This window comes from Amyelois transitella, chromosome 30 (genome assembly GCF_032362555.1).
Source record: "Amyelois transitella isolate CPQ chromosome 30, ilAmyTran1.1, whole genome shotgun sequence".
NCBI lineage: Eukaryota > Metazoa > Arthropoda > Insecta > Lepidoptera > Pyralidae > Amyelois > Amyelois transitella.
The window spans coordinates 979,104-997,193 of NC_083533.1; the positions used below are offsets into that span (position 1 = coordinate 979,104).

The 18,090-nt window shown below is 38.9% G+C and overlaps 2 protein-coding genes across 2 annotated transcripts in view; both read left to right on the plus strand.

Annotated features, from left to right (window-relative positions):
- Nucleotides 1–18,090, plus strand: part of LOC106143100 (putative fatty acyl-CoA reductase CG5065) — a 37,469-nt gene that overhangs the window by 3,264 nt on the left and 16,115 nt on the right. Inside the window, exon 2 of the mRNA XM_013345086.2 lies at nucleotides 17,155–17,357. Coding sequence (XP_013200540.1) covers nucleotides 17,247–17,357 — 111 coding nt within the window. The 5' untranslated portion in view covers nucleotides 17,155–17,246. The remainder of the gene's footprint in view (nucleotides 1–17,154; nucleotides 17,358–18,090) is intronic.
- LOC106136109 (uncharacterized) lies at nucleotides 5,037–5,912 on the plus strand. The gene has a single exon (XM_013336558.2). It carries the CDS (start codon nucleotides 5,037–5,039, stop codon nucleotides 5,910–5,912), a length of 876 nt encoding a protein of 291 aa, XP_013192012.2.

The following is an 18,090-nucleotide window of genomic DNA, read 5'->3' on the forward strand; positions in this document are numbered from 1 at the left end:
TGCGTTCCGGGGCCACGGTATCTCGTTAGAACTTTCCCGCAGCCCCGGGTCAGTTTATCCCGTTTCCCCCCCTTGGGGGTTGACATTTCAAAAATCCCTTCTTAGTGCTCACTTATGTTACTAAAGGAACCTCTGTTCAAAATCTCAGACTCCTATACCGAGCGGTTTCGGCTGTGCGTTAATAAATCAGTCACCCAATTGCACCCCCTAAATCACGATTGGAGGGTAGTTTGAAAAAACTTATAATGTCAAACATATTTACTTGCCTATGTACGTGTTCATGCCAAGTTTCAAGTTTATAAACCCAAGGAATAAGATTTTTCATAGAAACGTTTTTACCCCTTTGCCCCCCCTTGGGGGTTGAATTTCCAAAAATCCTTTCTTAGTGCTCCCCTACATATCCCAAGGAACCTACATTCCAAATTTCAGCTGTCTACGACCAGTAGTTTCGACTGTGCGTTGTCTGTCAGTCAGTCACTCAGTAACGGAAGAGTTTTATATATATAGATTGAAATTCAAATAGTGACAGGTTGCTAGCCCATCGTCGACAAGATGAATCTCAAGTTTATTAGCCGTGTGGTTCCCGGCAACTAAGGAGAGAGCCACTCCTTATCTTTTTCTTTGGATGTCGTAAAAAGCGACTGAGGGAATAGCTGATAAAGATGTGATTACTAATAATTCTCTATCTCTGTTTTTTATATTAAAATTGCGTTTATATAAATTACACTATTTTGTGTCTCACTTCACGTCTGCCAACCGTTTACTATATACATACATAAAATCACGCCTCTTTCCCGGAGGGGTAGGCAGAGACTACCTCTTTCCACTTGCCACGATCTCTGCATACTTCCTTCGCTTCATCCACATTCATAACTCTCTTCATCCAAGCTCGGCGGTTTCGGGTACTTTTAACCTGACCCTTTACCAGGACGTCCTTAAATATCAAATTTACTATATATATATAATAAATAATAATAAATCTTTATTTCTGTACCATGGTTTACATGAGCATATTTGTGACAGGGATCTCCTTTTCAGTAAATAATTACCTGTGTTAGGAGATCCCGCTCTTCAATAACAATTAGTGTAGATAAGTACATATATATATATATGGTATCTTGATCAAATTAAGGACGTCCTGGTGAAGGGTCAGGTCAAAAGTACCCGAAACCGCCGAGCTTGCATGAAGAGAGTTATGAATGTGGATGAAGCGAAGGAAATATGCAGAGATAGTGGCAAGTGGAAAGAGGTAGTCTCTGCCTACCCTTCCGGGAAAGAGGCGTGATTTTATGTATGTATGTAAGTATATATATAGTACTTGGTTAGATAATATACAGAAGGCCTCGACGTGTTAAGAAGTAAATAAAATTATAACGCGGTGTCAAGTAGTGAACTATCGCATTATGACTGACTAGCTGTTGCCTGTGACTTTAATCGTCGTAAAAGTTTACACAGACGATCTCAATTCAAAAAAGCCTTTATTACACCGTCAGAATGCGAGCGAGGACAGCTCATGCTACACGTCTATATCCCTTGCGGGGTAGACAGAGCCAACAGTCTTTTCAAGACTGATAGGCCACGTTCAGCTGTTTGGCTTAATGATAGATAGAATTGAGATTCAAGTCATCTTTTACGACATCTATGGTAACCAGACAGAGTGGTCCTATTCTACATACATACATATAATCACGTCTATATCCCTTGCGGGGTAGACAGAGCCAACAATCTTGTAAAGACTGATAGGCCAAGTTCAGCTATTTGGCTTTAAGATAGAATTGCGATTCAAATAGTGACAGGTTGCTAGCCCATCGCCTAAAAAAAGAATCCCAAGTATGTAAGCTTGTAAGCCTATCCCTTAGTCGCTTTTACGACGTCCATGGGGAAGAAATGGAGTGGTCCTATTCTTTTTTGTATTGGTGCCGGGAACCACACGACACATTATTTAATAAGGATGTACAATTGCAGTAAGTAATATGCTGTCAGAAGTGCATTGTAAATTTGTATAGAACAAAATGTAAATACTCGAAAAAGTTTGTTATAGGGAAAATCCACAGTAGAAAATAAATAAATCTATGTATGTAGTTAAATTTGCATCATAGAAATATGTATTTACATTAGATATACTCATGCCGTGTGATTCCCGGCGCAAATATAAAAAAAAGAATAGGATCACATCGTCTCTTTCCGATGGATGTCGTGAAAGGCGACTAAAGGATGGGTTTATAAACTTGGGATTCTTCAATAAAGGCGATGGGATAGCAACCTGTCACTATTTGAATCTCAATTCTACTCGTATTATTAAGCTTAACAGCTGAACGTGGCCTATCGGTCTTTTCAAGACTGTTGGCTCTGTCTACCCCGCAAGGGATATAGACGTGACCATATGTATGTATGAATTTTATAAAATTGTCGGGAACCACACGAATTTAGACCTGTTATGTTTCTTAATCCTATCCTACTACTATTATAAAGGCGAAAGTTTGTATGTATGGATGTTTGTTACTCTTTCACGCAAAAACTACTGAACCGATTACCAATTGAAATTTGGTATGTAGGTAGCTGAAGACCCAGAATAACACATAGGCTACTTTTTATCCCAGAGTTCCCGTGGGATTGATAGGGTTTCCATGCGGACGAAGTCGCGGGCGGCCTCTAGTAAATTATAAGATGTTCAATAGCGCACTCTACGCAGTGTCAACGTTCACTCTAAATCATCACGACTTTTTAGTGACGGTAAAAGTGGTCAGCCATCATCAGTCACTAAATCACGTTTGATGGGACTGCACGCGGGCACTTAGTGAAAGTGGGCACTATGAACGAAAGTGGAGTGATTATTTTTAGTGACCGTTATACCTAATTTTAATTCAGTGTTGCATAGTGTTATTTGCATCTGTTGAAAAGGTATTTTGTTTTCAAATTTAATTTAATTACTACATCAATACAAAAACAAAAAATGTAAAAAAGATATTTTCTTTTAAATAAGGCAACTGAAAATAAATATATTCATTCATATAATCACGTCTATATGCCTTGCGGGGTGGACATAGCCAACAGACTTGAAAAACTGGCCACGTTCAGCTTTCTGGCTTATAGAATAGAATAAAATAATAGAATTCAGATAGTGACAAGTTGCTAGCTTATCGCCTAAAAGAAGAATCCCAAGTTTATAAGCCTATCCCTTAGTCGCCTTTTACGACATCCATGGGAAAGAGAGGAGTGGTCCTATTCTTTAATATATTGGTGCCGGGTTCCACACGGTATAAATATACCTACATAGAATAAAATTGATGAAAATATTTTGATGTATGAAAAAATACTTAAGTATATGTTTATTAATCAAAAAAGGCATTCATACCTCTAAAGTGTCGTATAGTTATAATTTTAAAAAGTGTTATATGAATGAAATAAGGTGTGATTTAAAAAATTGTGAGTATTATTATAATATTTCATGATCAATCTAAGTAGTATCCCATTTTGGTTTTGCATATAAAAAGAATAAATATTTTAATAAGCTTACGATAAATAATCGTAAAAAACTTTTTAAAAATTTAACACGAAATCTTCAAATAAATAATGAAGTTACTTAATCAAAAACAAACAAATATTGACACGGCTCATATAAAGAAAGATATTTTTCTAATCAGTTAAAATTTTAAAGATCCACGGTTAATTTGTTTAAAATCGTTAATTCACTATCAACACCTTAATTTTCCGTTGCTTTAAAAATATAACTTAAAAACTCACGACTACATCAATCGTGCGCAAGCACAAATCGCACTTAAAAGGACTTTCCTTTTTTTTTAATATACGGGACAAATTACACAGATTGAGTTAGCCTCGCAGTAAGTTCGAGACTTGTGTTACGAGATACTAACTCAACGATACTATATTTTATAATAAATACTTATACCTACAGATAAACATCCAAGACCCAGACCAATCAGAGAAAGTTCGTTTCTCATCACGCCCTGACCGGGATTCGAACCCGGGACCTCCGGTGTCACAGACAAGCGTATTACCGCTGCGCCACAGAGGACGTTTTAAAAGTACGGATCCATAAAATTGAACCTTGTTAAGTACATACCAGAGAGTCCACTCGACCCTGGTGATTCAGCCGATGGGGAAAGTTCGGCTTTCCTCACGTCGCGCGCGCCACTTTCAACGGACATTACTGTGTTTGATTGTTCGGACTAAAGAAACTATGGAGTAGCTGTGGTGTTGTTTTTTTTTTGAACGAAAGCTCATAAATATGTAAAAAGCGTTACGTTCAAAAAAGATCTTCATTTAGATATTCTTTTTATTTGGCGGCCTTTTTGGCGCAGCGGTAGTACGTGTAGGTGACCTACCTACCTTGCATGTATACACACTGATATATATACATTTATCAATTATACATTTTACCATTTTATTTATACACGTTTATATTTTACAATTCAAACCTTAACAAATTTTATATTTACAATTTATTTATTTACAATATATACACTTTCTTAATTCTAAATATTAATAATGTTTACACTTTATATTTACAATCTAAATTCTAATATACATGATATCAATATTGAATATCGTATCGGATGTGCCGTGTACCAGTCAGTTGTAGTCGCGGTCTTATGGAAACGCGTATTATCCCCGTAGATCAAAACCGGTTTCGCTGGGCGTTGCGCGAGCGCATTCCTCGGCCGCCGTCGCTGACCATCGGCCAGTCGAGATCATATCCTGACGCGAAGCTCACGTCGCTTGTGCATTCATTGCTAACGCTTTGTTTACATTATTACGCACGTACGCAATTAGCTGAACTTTCTAGCTATAGCTTTTCTTCCGAACTTTTCTTTCTATCTGTGCTGTGATCTTTCATTTCTATCTTGCTATTCACTGTGCTTTTATCTTGCCTTCTGTTAAATAAACTTTATAAACATTTCCGTGAGTTAAGTGATTTATTTACTACCTACACCGGATACACAATTACAATTAAGGTAACTCCTATCTTTTGGCTAATACCTAAACTGGTGACCCCGTCTCAAGAACCACAGAAAATGGCAAGTGATAGCGAAGAATCAATGAAGTCGGTACAACGAGAAAAAAGCGCACCGGACTTTGGTCAACGCGACACTACCGAAGCGCGCGTTTCCACGGTACCATCGGACGTCTACCGAGTCGGAGTTCGGATTGCACCATTTTGGCCAGATAAACCTATGATTTGGTTCGCGCAGTTGGAGGGCCAATTCCTAATATCTAACATCACCGCTGATACGACAAAATTTTATTATGTAATATCTCAGTTAGATAACCAATATGCTGCAGAAGTTGAAGATATTATTGTTTCCCCTCCGGCTGCCAACAAGTACGAAAAGCTTAAAAGTGAACTCATAAAGCGATTGTCGGCCTCAAAGGAGAAGAAGGTCAAGCAACTTCTTATGCACGAAGAGCTTGGTGATAGAAAGCCATCCCAATTTCTTCGACACCTTCAACACTTGGCTGGACCCGGCGTTCCCGAAGATTTTGTGAGGACTATTTGGACGAGCCGCCTCCCTCACAACATGCAGCAGGTCATCGCTTCGCAAGCCTCATCACCAATAGAAACCTTAGCAGATTTAGCAGACCGTATCCAGGACATCGCACCTCCAGCGCCTACGGTAGCATCCACGTCTTCTTCAAATCATCCCGCCATAACTATGGAAGATATGGCGAAACAGATTGCGGAACTTACTAGGCAGGTGAAAGCCCTGACAGCCCATAACCGTTCCAGATCGCAGAATCGATCCAATTATGGTAACCGCAACCGCAGCCGATCCAATTCGCGCTATAGGAAGCAACCGCTGTGCTGGTACCATGCTAAATTTGGAGGCAAAGCCAGGAAATGCATCACCCCCTGCGATTTTAAGGCGGAAAACTCCCAGGGCAGTCGGTAATGGCGACTGACGATTGCCCGCAGATGACTGGTCGCTTGTTCGTGGTTGATAGCAGATCCAAAGTTCAATTCCTCATTGATACCGGAAGTGACTTATGCGTCATACCGAGGTACATGATCAACGAACGACGTGCTAAATCAAACTATGAGTTGTGTGCAGCCAACGGATCTACAATAAACACTTACGGTTCAGTACAGTTGAATTTAAATCTTGGACTTCGTCGAGACTTTCCATGGCAGTTTATCGTGGCCGACGTTACCAAGGCAATCATTGGTGTGGACTTTCTTAGTATTTATAATTTAGTTGTAGACATAAGAAATAGACGCTTAATTGACAGCAGCACCAATGTTTCAACTTTTGCTAGTATTTCTTTTACAGAATCAGCCGTACCGAGTGTTAAGGTCTTGACTGGCGAAGGGAGGTATTTCAACATTCTCGGTGAGTTTCCACAAATAACTCGACCTGCTGGTACACCACATTCGCCTAAACACAACACAGTTCATTACATAAGAACCACTCCAGGCCCCCCAGTTTCTTGTTCTCCTCGGAGATTAGCTCCAGATAAACTTAAAATCGCCAAGCTGGAATTCGACGCTATGCTCGCAAACGGCACAGCACGTCCTTCTGACAGTCCATGGGCGTCGCCTCTTCATCTCACTCCTAAAAAAGATAATAGTTGGCGTCCATGCGGCGATTATAGGCAACTCAACTCAAGAACGATCCCTGATAAATACCCGATACGGCACATACACGACTTTGCTAACAATCTATCAGGCTGTAATGTGTTCTCAACAATAGATTTGGTTAAAGCCTACCACCAGATCCCCGTCTTCGCGGACGATATCCCGAAGACGGCAATAACTACACCCTTCGGACTATACGAATTTCCGTATATGACGTTTGGTCTGAGAAATGCTGGCCAAACTTTTCAAAGGTTCGTCGACGAGATGACCCGTGGACTCGATTTCTGTTTTCCCTATCTGGACGATTTTTTAATATTTTCTAAAACCGAGACAGAACACGAGGACCACCTGCGTCAAATCTTTTCTAGAATGAAAGAATATGGTATTCTTATTAATACCGCCAAATGTGTTTTCGGCAAGCCCGAAGTATCCTTTCTTGGCTACACCATTTCTCATTCGGGCGCTAAACCTATGAAAAATAAAGTCCAGGCCATAGCTGATTTCCCTTTACCTACAACCATCAAGCAGCTTAGGAGATTCTTGGGTATGATTAATTTCTATAGGCGATTCCTACCTAAGTCTGCTCAAATCCAGGCTCCCCTGAATGCCTTGCTTGTGGGATCGGTAAAAGGATTAGAACCAGTCAACATTACAGGTGACGCGCTAAGAGCTTTCAACGAATGCAAAGAAAGCTTAGCTAACGCAGCTATGTTGGCACACCCAGACCCTCAGGCTAAACTGGCTCTGACTACGGATGCATCCGATATCGCAATTGGCGCTGTCTTACAGCAGCACATTAATAATAGTTGGCAGCCGCTTGCGTTCTTTTCACGCAAATTGAGCCCCTCCCAACAACGTTATTCTACGTATGATAGAGAGCTCCTTTCTATTTACGAAAGTATCAAATACTTCAGGTTTATGTTAGAGGCTAGACATTTTGTTATCTACACTGATCATAAACCGTTGTGTTTTGCTTTCCACGAACGCAAGGCCAATTGCTCACCCCGTCAGTACAGGCATTTGGACTACATCTCGCAGTTCACAACTGACATTCGTCATGTAGCTGGTAAAGACAATGTCGTAGCCGATACTCTTTCCCGTGTTGATGAACTGCAGATGCCGGTAGACTTAGAGCTTCTCGCTAAGTCCCAAAAATTAGATCCAGAACTGTCCAAAATACTTCAAGGCGAAACTTCACTTCGTCTGGAAAAAACAACCGTTCCAGGGAGTCGTTCTTTTTTGTACTGCGACGTCAGCACCCCGACTCCCAGACCTTTTGTCACAAACGAGTTCCGTCAACAGATTTTTAGGCATCTTCACTGTTTTAGTCATCCCGGTGCAAACGCTAGTGCAAAATTAGTTGCTCAACGTTATGTTTGGCCTTCAATGAGGAAAGACTGTCGTGAGTGGTCTAAGGCATGTTTGGCTTGTCAGCGAGCCAAGGTAAATCGTCATGTATCTTCACCATTAGGTACCTTAGATTTACCGAAAGCACGCTTCAAATATGTCCATATAGACCTGATTGGTCCCCTCCCACCATCTGCTGGTTTTAGATACTGTTTGACAGCAGTCGATCGCTTCACGCGATGGCCTGAAGCTGTCCCACTCGTCGAAATTACCGCAGAAGCAGTGGCCAAAGCCTTTGTGTCCAACTGGATTTCCCGATACGGCTGTCCTACAGATATAGTCTCCGATCGCGGAAAACAATTTGAGTCGTCCCTATTCCAACAGTTGGCCAAACAAATAGGATTCCGACACCGAAAAACAACCGCATACCATCCCCAGTGTAACGGATTAGTTGAACGTTTTCATCGCCAACTAAAAACAGCCATAACGTGTCATAGCGATGTGAACTGGACGGAAACTTTGCCTTTAGTCTTACTGGGCATACGCAATGCGATTAAAGAAGATTTACAGGCCACTCCATCTGAACTTCTCTATGGAGAAACCCTACGAATGCCAGGTGATTTTTTTGGTGACAAATCAGTTTGCCACACCACCGACATCCGCGATTTCGCTGCTCGCTTACGCTCATTTGCCACTAATCTCCAACCCGTCTCAACTTCACACCACAATAAGGATAAAGTGTTTATATATAAAGACCTGGACACTTCTAGTCATGTATATGTCAGAGATGACACTGTCCGTGGTACTTTTCAACCCGCTTACAATGGCCCTTATGAAGTGGTCAAAAGAGGCCCCAAAGTTTATAAACTAAAGGTCAAAAATAGAATCGTCACAGTATCTATTGATCGGCTAAAACCAGCCTACATGCTGTCTGACATCCCCACTAGTAGCAATAGTAGTGATAGGTATGCTAAAAACATTTTATCCCCACCATCACTAAGCAAATCTACTGAAACCACTCCTTCCCAAGCAACCACAACGCGTTCTGGTCGACGCGTTAAGTTCCCAGATTATTATCGCCCGTAGACACGGTCTCTGGAGGGGAGTGATGTAGGTGACCTACCTACCTTGCATGTATACACACTGATATATATACATTTATCAATTATACATTTTACCATTTTATTTATACACGTTTATATTTTACAATTCAAACCTTAACAAATTTTATATTTACAATTTATTTATTTACAATATATACACTTTCTTAATTCTAAATATTAATAATGTTTACACTTTATATTTACAATCTAAATTCTAATATACATGATATCAATATTGAATATCGTATCGGATGTGCCGTGTACCAGTCAGTTGTAGTCGCGGTCTTATGGAAACGCGTATTATCCCCGTAGATCAAAACCGGTTTCGCTGGGCGTTGCGCGAGCGCATTCCTCGGCCGCCGTCGCTGACCATCGGCCAGTCGAGATCATATCCTGACGCGAAGCTCACGTCGCTTGTGCATTCATTGCTAACGCTTTGTTTACATTATTACGCACGTACGCAATTAGCTGAACTTTCTAGCTATAGCTTTTCTTCCGAACTTTTCTTTCTATCTGTGCTGTGATCTTTCATTTCTATCTTGCTATTCACTGTGCTTTTATCTTGCCTTCTGTTAAATAAACTTTATAAACATTTCCGTGAGTTAAGTGATTTATTTACTACCTACACCGGATACACAATTACAATTAAGGTAACTCCTATCTTTTGGCTAATACCTAAATACGCTTGCCTGTGACACCGGAGGTCCCGGGTTTGAATTCCGGCCAGGGTATGACGAGAAAAGAATTTTCTCTGATTGGCCTGGGTCTTGGATGTTTATCTATATAAGTATTTATTATATAATATAGTAGTTGAGTTAGTATATCGTAACACAAGTCTCGAGCTTACTTCGAGGCCAACTGAATCAATGTTATTAGTCCTGTATATATTTATTTATCTATTTAATAATTAATATATTATTAATCTATTATTTAATAAAAAAAAAAAAAGAAATCCTACTACTATTCCTACTACTATTATAAAGGCGAAAGTTTGTATGGATGTATGGATGTTTGTTACTCTTTCACGCAAAAACTACTGAACCGATTACCATGAAATTTGGTATGTAGGTAGCTGAAGACCCAGAATAACACATAGGCTACTTTTTATCCCAGAGTTCCCGCGGGATTGATAGGGTTTCCATGCGGACGAAGTCGCGGGCGGCCTCTAGTACAAAATAAAAATAAATGGTGGCTACTCCACATTTTTTTCGTTCCACACGGTCGTGACATACTTACCGGTTAAATAATAAGGAAGTATTTAATATCTAGTTCGGTTTAGTTCATTTTACTCGTCATATGATCATTTCAAGCATATTGAATCCTTTTTAAACCTACTCGTAGCCAGGATTAAAAAAAATATTTAACGCTTTGGTGTTGCCAAATATTTAAATCTTTATGTTACCACGTTGCTGAGATAATCTATACATAGTTATATTATAAAGCTGAAGAGTTTGTTTGTTTGAACGCGCTAATCTCAGGAACTACTGGTTCGAATTGAAATATTATTTTTGTGTTGAATAGACCATTTATCGAGGAAGGCTTTAGGCTATATAACATCACGCTGCTACTTGAGGGCTTCAATGATGCCCAAAATAACTATTCCACGCGGACGAAGTCGCGGGCACAGCTAGTAACAGATACAGGTATTAAACGCGCACGTAACGTACCTTTATTTTATCTCGGTTGTTTCGAATCATAAATAATAAATTTAGATATACATATATATATATAAAACATTTAAAACAGGAACAAAATCCAAGCCGTGTGGTTCCCGGCACTAATAGAAAAAGAATAGGACCATTCCATCTCTTTCCCGTGGATGTCGTAAAAGGCGACTATGGGATAGGCTTATAACCTTGGAATACTTCTTTTAGGCGACGGGTTAGCTACCTGTCACTTTATATGAATCTCAATTATATCTGTATGTCTGAGAATCGGCCAACATCTATTTTTCATACCTCTAAGTGATAAGGGTTGTCCACCCTTAACATTTGTTTTTTAACTAGAAATTACTTAAAAATTATTTATATGGCATAACAACGTACCTAAGTTAGCTAGTTTAATATATTTTCTAAATGCATAACTGTGCGTGTCTCATAAAACAGTGATCCAATACTTTCTCTCTCAATGCTATGTATAAATTCGCATAAACTTGTAGCATGGGCGTATCTACAGTTTTTAGGGAGGGCCTGTCCCACGACAGTTAATGCAAACTGTAAGCCAAATTCCAAATAATTAATGTAAAAAAAAATTTATAAATGCGAAAGAAAGTTTGTTTGTTCTTTGCAAAATCATAAAATTTTGGATACGCGTAGAATGTAGATAATAAATTCTTTTAATAAAGGCGATGCCGCGGGCAAATTCTAGTGAAATATAACTTTAAATGATCTTTCAGACTACCAGGGTGATGAAGGAATGACAGGAATATCTTATTTTCAAGTTTATTAGAAAAATATAATTTTTTCTACTTCTGTCCGAATCTTTACATAACACCATCAATTAAAATGATAACAATAATGTCAAGGACAATTTTGACTTTATTAATTTGTATAATAAAGTCTCAACTCCAAATTGTATGGTACAGTCAATCGCATTTCGAGTTACCCACGGAGTTTTGTGGCGCGGTAATAGAGGCCAATTGAATTTGGGTAGGTTGATGTGCTGTTGACTGTTTTTCCGTTCCGCTATTCTGGGGTAGAAAATGAATCATTACGGAGTACGTTTGTTAAACTATAAGGTGTTTTCTGTTAGTGAAATTCTAAAATATGGGGTGGGCAGCACTATGACCCTTCTTTCATACGCCCGTGGTAAGTTGACATAAATAATTGAAACTGTTTAAGAATTAAGGTGCTTGCTTTTACGGAGAGGGAAAAAATAGTGAAGACATGCACATTCAGGCAACTGAACGTGTAACATACATACGTACATAAAATCACGCCTCTTTCCCGGAGGGGTAGGCAGAGACTACCTGTTTCCACTTGCCACGATCTCTGCATACTTCCTTCGATGAAGCGACATTCATAACTCTCTTCATGCAAGCTCGGCGGTTTCTGGTACTCTTGACCTGACCCTTTACCAGGACGTCCTTAATTTGATCAAGATACGTTCGTCTAGGTCTTCCCACTCCGACCTTTCCCTCCACACTCTCCTTGAATATCTGCTTAGTCAACCTGCTTTCATTCATCCTCTCCACATGACCGAACCATCTTAACATACCCTTTTTCATGACGTGTAACCATGATCCAATATGTGTTAAATTTTGAAGGTTATTTCATACAGATGGGAGTCGCTTCGTGTTAAAACCTGACTTACCCAAGTCAGCCGCCGTGGCATTTTTAAGTCGCGTAAAATTATCGTCTGGTCCAGTTTCACATCATATAAAAAAAGCGAAACAGCTGTTCTCAGCACTAAAGAATAGAACCACTCCATCTCTTACCCATGGATGTCGTAGGCGACGACTAAGGGATAGGCTAACAAACTTGTGATTCTTCTTGTAGGTCGATGGGCTAGCAACCTGTCACTACATGAATCTCACAAATCCATTTTATACTATATATAACTACACAACTGAGCGTGGCCTATCAGTCTTTTCAAGTCTGTTGGCTCTGTCTACCCCGTAGACATAGACGTGATAATTATGTATGTATGTTTGAAACAGCGATAGTTTATCGCGCGATAAAAAAGGCGTCGCGCGTGCGATGCTGCTGCTATAGTTATAGGCGCACCCAGGGTCCTCTCCAGTGAGGAGATGCAACCGGGATTTACACCAGGATGATGTGATGATTAAAGACTTAGTACTTATAGTCCATCCTGGAAGGTCAATGGACGACCTTGGCCTCTATTGATTGAGGAGAAAGTACCCGACCATTCTCTGTCGGTCGGGCTTAGAGTGACATATGTTATAGAGCGCGCAAAATATTCTTCAACTATAAAACATAAAAAAATATACAACGCAAAAACTAATATTCTGCAAAATTACATTAGATACTCACCTTATAATAAAATAAAAATACATTATATTTTTTGACCAACTGAGATAATTTTTGTGAGGAACACAGCACAAAAAAATGTAAAAAAAAATCAAAACTAATAAAAAAAATATTCCACTTTAAAAAACTTTGATTAGGTGCACAGATTTGTAATTTAAATTATATATATATATGTATATCTATAATTTTATAAACATCTATAAATATAGTACATAATTGTAAAAATAAATATTATCGCCTAAGAGAAATGTTTACTCTTTGTTTATTTCAAAATATAAAACAAAAATATGTCCATTCGTGCGAAGCCGGGGCGGGCCGCTAGTCGCAAACTAAAATAGAGCGTCAAAAAACAGTGTTAACTTTTGTGGCAATTAAAATCCATAAAAGTTCACATCCATACATACATATAATAAAAAAAGTAACTGATCGATGTACGATGATGTAATTGAAACATATTGCTAAAAATCGACACGGGGAATCTATAAAAGACCAATAGAAGCCAAAAATATGATTTTTAGAATTTCCTGTCTGTCTGTATGTCGGTACTCCCAAACCGCGAAAACTATTACTCCGATTAGAATGTGGATTTTTTCAGATGTATTAGGATTGGCCCAACTTAAAAATAAGTATACAAAAATACCTCCCCCACCCCTCTGATGGCAAGGGTATCAGCTTTTTCAATGATCTAGCTAGTAGTAGCATAGGTATACATAATTATTCAGTTTTAAAAATTCAGTCTTCTAAAAAAGAAAAAAACTTTTTACAGAAGAGAAGTGAGGGCGTTACCCGTGAGCCTATAAATATCATTTGCATATATTTTTTTATTCAAATCTGATTGTGCCAGCTCTACAAAAAATATGCGTTAACTCTATGGGGCCCGTCGTTGGGGAAAGGATGTAAAATTATGTGTTGGAAATATTCTTAGACCGAAAATTCGCGAAACAACTCGAATGTTATTATAGTACAAGCTTCTGCGCGGGACTTCGCTCCCGTGGGAACTCCAGAAAAATCATACATACATAAAATCACGTCTATATCCCTTGCGGGGTAGACAGAGTCAACTGTCTTGAAAAGGCTGATGGGCCACGTTCAGCTGTTCGGCTTAATGCCAGGGTTGAGATCCAAAAAGTGACAGGCTGCTAGCCCATCACCTACAAGTTTATATGAGTTCTGCAATCCCTTAGTCGCATTTTTATACTTACGACATTCTATTGGTGCTTGGAATTTTAGACTTTTTCATATGCCTTCTTACGTATGCAGATATTTTATCAAATTCCAAATATTAGCTAACCCTATCTATTAACTAAATGATAAAATGATAGAGCACATAGATAATTAAGAATTATCTTTTGATTTCAGTCTAGTAGCCGTTAAAAAAAATATAGCGCGTGTCTGGATTTTGTCCTAGGCAAGTTCTGAATCAAGAACATTCGAAAGTGGAAAAACTGGGTATCTCTTAGATATGCATCTTGGTCTTCATCGTCACTTACCATTGGGAATCTATAAAAGCCCAATAGAAGCCAAAAATATGATTTTTAGAATTTCCTGTCAGTCTGTATGTTTTTACTCGCAAAACGCGAAAACTACTCGTATTGCTTCGATTTGAATGTGGATTTTTTCGGATATATTAAGCTTAGTCCAACTTCCAAAATGGTGTACGATCTAAGTCTGGATTTTGTCCTAGGCAAGTTCTGTCCGCGAACATTCGAAAGTGGAATATATAGGGTATCTCTTGGATATGCATGTAATATCTTGGCCTTCATCGTCACTTACCATCGGGTGAGATGGACGACGAATGCCTTATCCAATCTATACTTACTAATATTATAAAGCTGAAGAGTTTGTTTGTTTGTTTGAACGCGCTGATCTTAGGAACTACTGGTTCGAATTGAGAAATTCTTTTTGCATTAACTTTTACAATACATTCAGTCTTTCAAGATTGTTGGCTCTGTCTATCCGGCAAGTGATATAGACGTGATAATATGTATGTATGTATGTAGATACTAATTATTAATACATACATACAGTCACGTCTGTGTTCCCTGCGGGGCAGACGGAGCAATCAGTGTCGAAAAGTCTGAAAGGCACGTTCCATTGTATGGCTTAATGATGGAATTGAGATTCAAATAGTGACGGGTATAATCTAGTTAGAACAAGATAACCATCATAGCGGTACATCATGTTTGCACGTCGTTTATAACTAATCTGGGTCATATTTTTATAAAAAATTGATGCTATGTCAGTGGAGCAATAACACATAGTTACTTTAGACAAAATTATTTTACAATTTACGTAGAAAACGTAACAAAAACTCCTAATCTATACTAATATTATAAAGCTGAAGAGTTTGTTTGTTTGAACGAGTTAATCTCAGGAACTACTGGTTCGATTTGAAAAATTCTTTTTGTGTTTAATAGACTTTTTATCGAGGAAGGCTTTAGGGTATAAAAAATCACGCTGTAATTATAAGGCGCGAAGAAATAATGGAATATGTGAAAAAAAGGGGAAAATTATTCATCCGTGAGGGCTTCAATGATGCCCAAAACAACTATTCCACGCGGACGAAGTCGCGGGCACAGCTAGTTCATATTATGAATGCGAAACTGAGTTTATTTGTTTGTTTGTTACCTCTTCACGGGTTATTCTCTAAATTAATGTTGTTGAAACATCCGCTGAGTCTAGAGATTTGAAATTTGCTATGAAGTTCCCTTATGTAGTTTAGGGGAGAGAGTGTGACAGAGGATTTCCCGAAATTCCCACGGGAATGGAAAGTAGCAGACTCGTTTTACGCGGACGGAGCCGCGGACATGTGTGAATAAAATCAAACAAAACAACATGCTCTTTGCAAAACATCTGTCATTCAATCATGAACGTCCAATCAAAAAGGTCGATCAAAAATAATAATTTAAACCTGCCGACATAACCTCATTTGACGGCAAAAACGAAAGAATGGACATATCTATGTCTGAAGACGTGAAATGAACATAGTTTTGTCAAAAAAATACAGACGATTTATGTGAAAATCAATTGTAATTCATGTTAGAATCTATAAGGTGGGCGATTTTCACAAAATGACCCCGATATTGGTTGGTTCTGATGACACAAATGATACCGATAGCTAAATTCGGTTGACGTTTGAGCGTTTGAGGATATAATATTTTTGTTATTTCGAATTTGGTGAGTAATATTCAACATTTGAAATGAGGTTTCTGTCACAAATTGTTCAGATAACCTGGTCGAGCGTTGGTGGACGAATCGGTAAGGTTAAAATGCGTGTAGCGCAAAAAGATACTGGTTCGAATCCCGCCTCGGCCATGTACCAAAGACTATTTTCGCAGTTATATACATTACTTTGAATACTAACCGATGCTCTTACGGTAAGGAAAAACATAGTGAGGAAACCTGCACATTCAGGCAACTGGATGTGTAACCATGATCGATCCAATACGGATTAGGTTGTCCTGCAAAGGTTGCGGAGGTCAGACGGGAGTCGCTTCGTGTTAAAACCTGACTCACCCAATCCAGGATCCATGGTCAAAGGCATACCCCGGGCTCCTCTCCAGAGTGGAGAGGATGCAACCAGGACTAGCGCCATGAGGAAGATGTTTTTATAACCTGGGAAATCTGTCTGAAAAAATCAAACTGGTTCCAAGATGTATAATAGTTTTAAACCATTGACTCTTTTTTGAAAAACTTTATAGATTTATATGCTTTCGATTCTGTTACGGTGAGGAAAACATCGTGAGGAAACCTGCACATTCAGGCAACTGAATAATTAAAAATTCTGATGAAAGTTAATATAACTAAGCACCACAGTAATAAAGATTTAAGGTCTTTATTTTTCGGCACCAAAAGAAAAAAAATAATAGGATCACTCCATCTCTTTGCCATGGATTTCGTAAAATGCGACTAAAGGATAGGCTTTAAAATTTGCGATATAGGTATATTAAGCGATGGCATAGCAACCTGTCACTATTTAAATCTCAATTGTATCATTAAGCCAAATATCTGAGTGTGGTCTTTCAGTCTTTTTAAGGCGGCTGCCTCTGTCTACCCAGCAAGGAATATAGACGTGACTATAAGGATGTTATAACTCACCACGATTTAATAATTGTTTCAGATAATACTAACCATGTTGAGAAGAATCTATAGCAACTGAGAGAGACGCGAATGATACAATAACACAAGCTGGTGACAATAGACAAAACCAAAATGGCGTCGTGCGTCGGTGGAGCTTTCCATGCGCAGGAGTATCTGCCAGTTGCCGATTTCTACGCGGACAAGTCGATTTTTGTGACAGGCGGCACTGGGTTTATGGGAAAGGTAATATCATACGTACATACCATTATTACATATACAATATAATTATGTATATATCTTACATTTTGACGGCCTCTGTGGCGCAGCGGTAGTGCGCTTGTCTGTGACACCGAAGGTCCCGGGTTCGAATCCCGGCCAGGGCATGATGAGACACGAACTTTCTCTGATTGGCGTGGGCCTTGGATCTATAAAAGTATTCAATATAAAATATAGCATCGTTGAGTTAGAATCTCGTAACACAAGTCTCGAACTTACTTCGAGGCTAACTCAATCAGTGTAATTTGTCCCGTATGTAAGTATATGAAAAAAGTATTATAATCTCCTGGCGTTATTTCTTGGTTACGTTCCATCACCTCTCTGACAAGTTTCAACCTGTTACCACAATCCTGGAGTGAAGTCATTTTATTTTACACGAAGCTACAATTATCTGACCTCTATAAACATTCATACATACATACAATCACGTCTATGTTCTCGTGAACGCCGCCATTCAGTATTTGGATGACTGTTGGCTCTGTCTACCGCGCAAGGGGTATAGACGTGATTGTAAGTTATGTTATATCCTTTGCGAGGTAGACGAAGCCAACAGTCTTGAAAATACTGATAGGCAACGTTCAGCTGTTTGGCTTTATGATAGAATTGTGATTCAAATAGTGACAGGTCGCTAGCTCATCGCCTCTGATGAAGAATTCCAAGTTTATATAGTTATATAGCCTGAGGAAGTCATTATTAGACA

What these genes read in the sequence shown, in the direction of transcription:
- LOC106136109 (XM_013336558.2), top strand. Translation starts at nt 5,037, where the DNA reads ATGGCAAGTGATAGCGAAGAATCAATGAAGTCGGTACAACGAGAAAAA.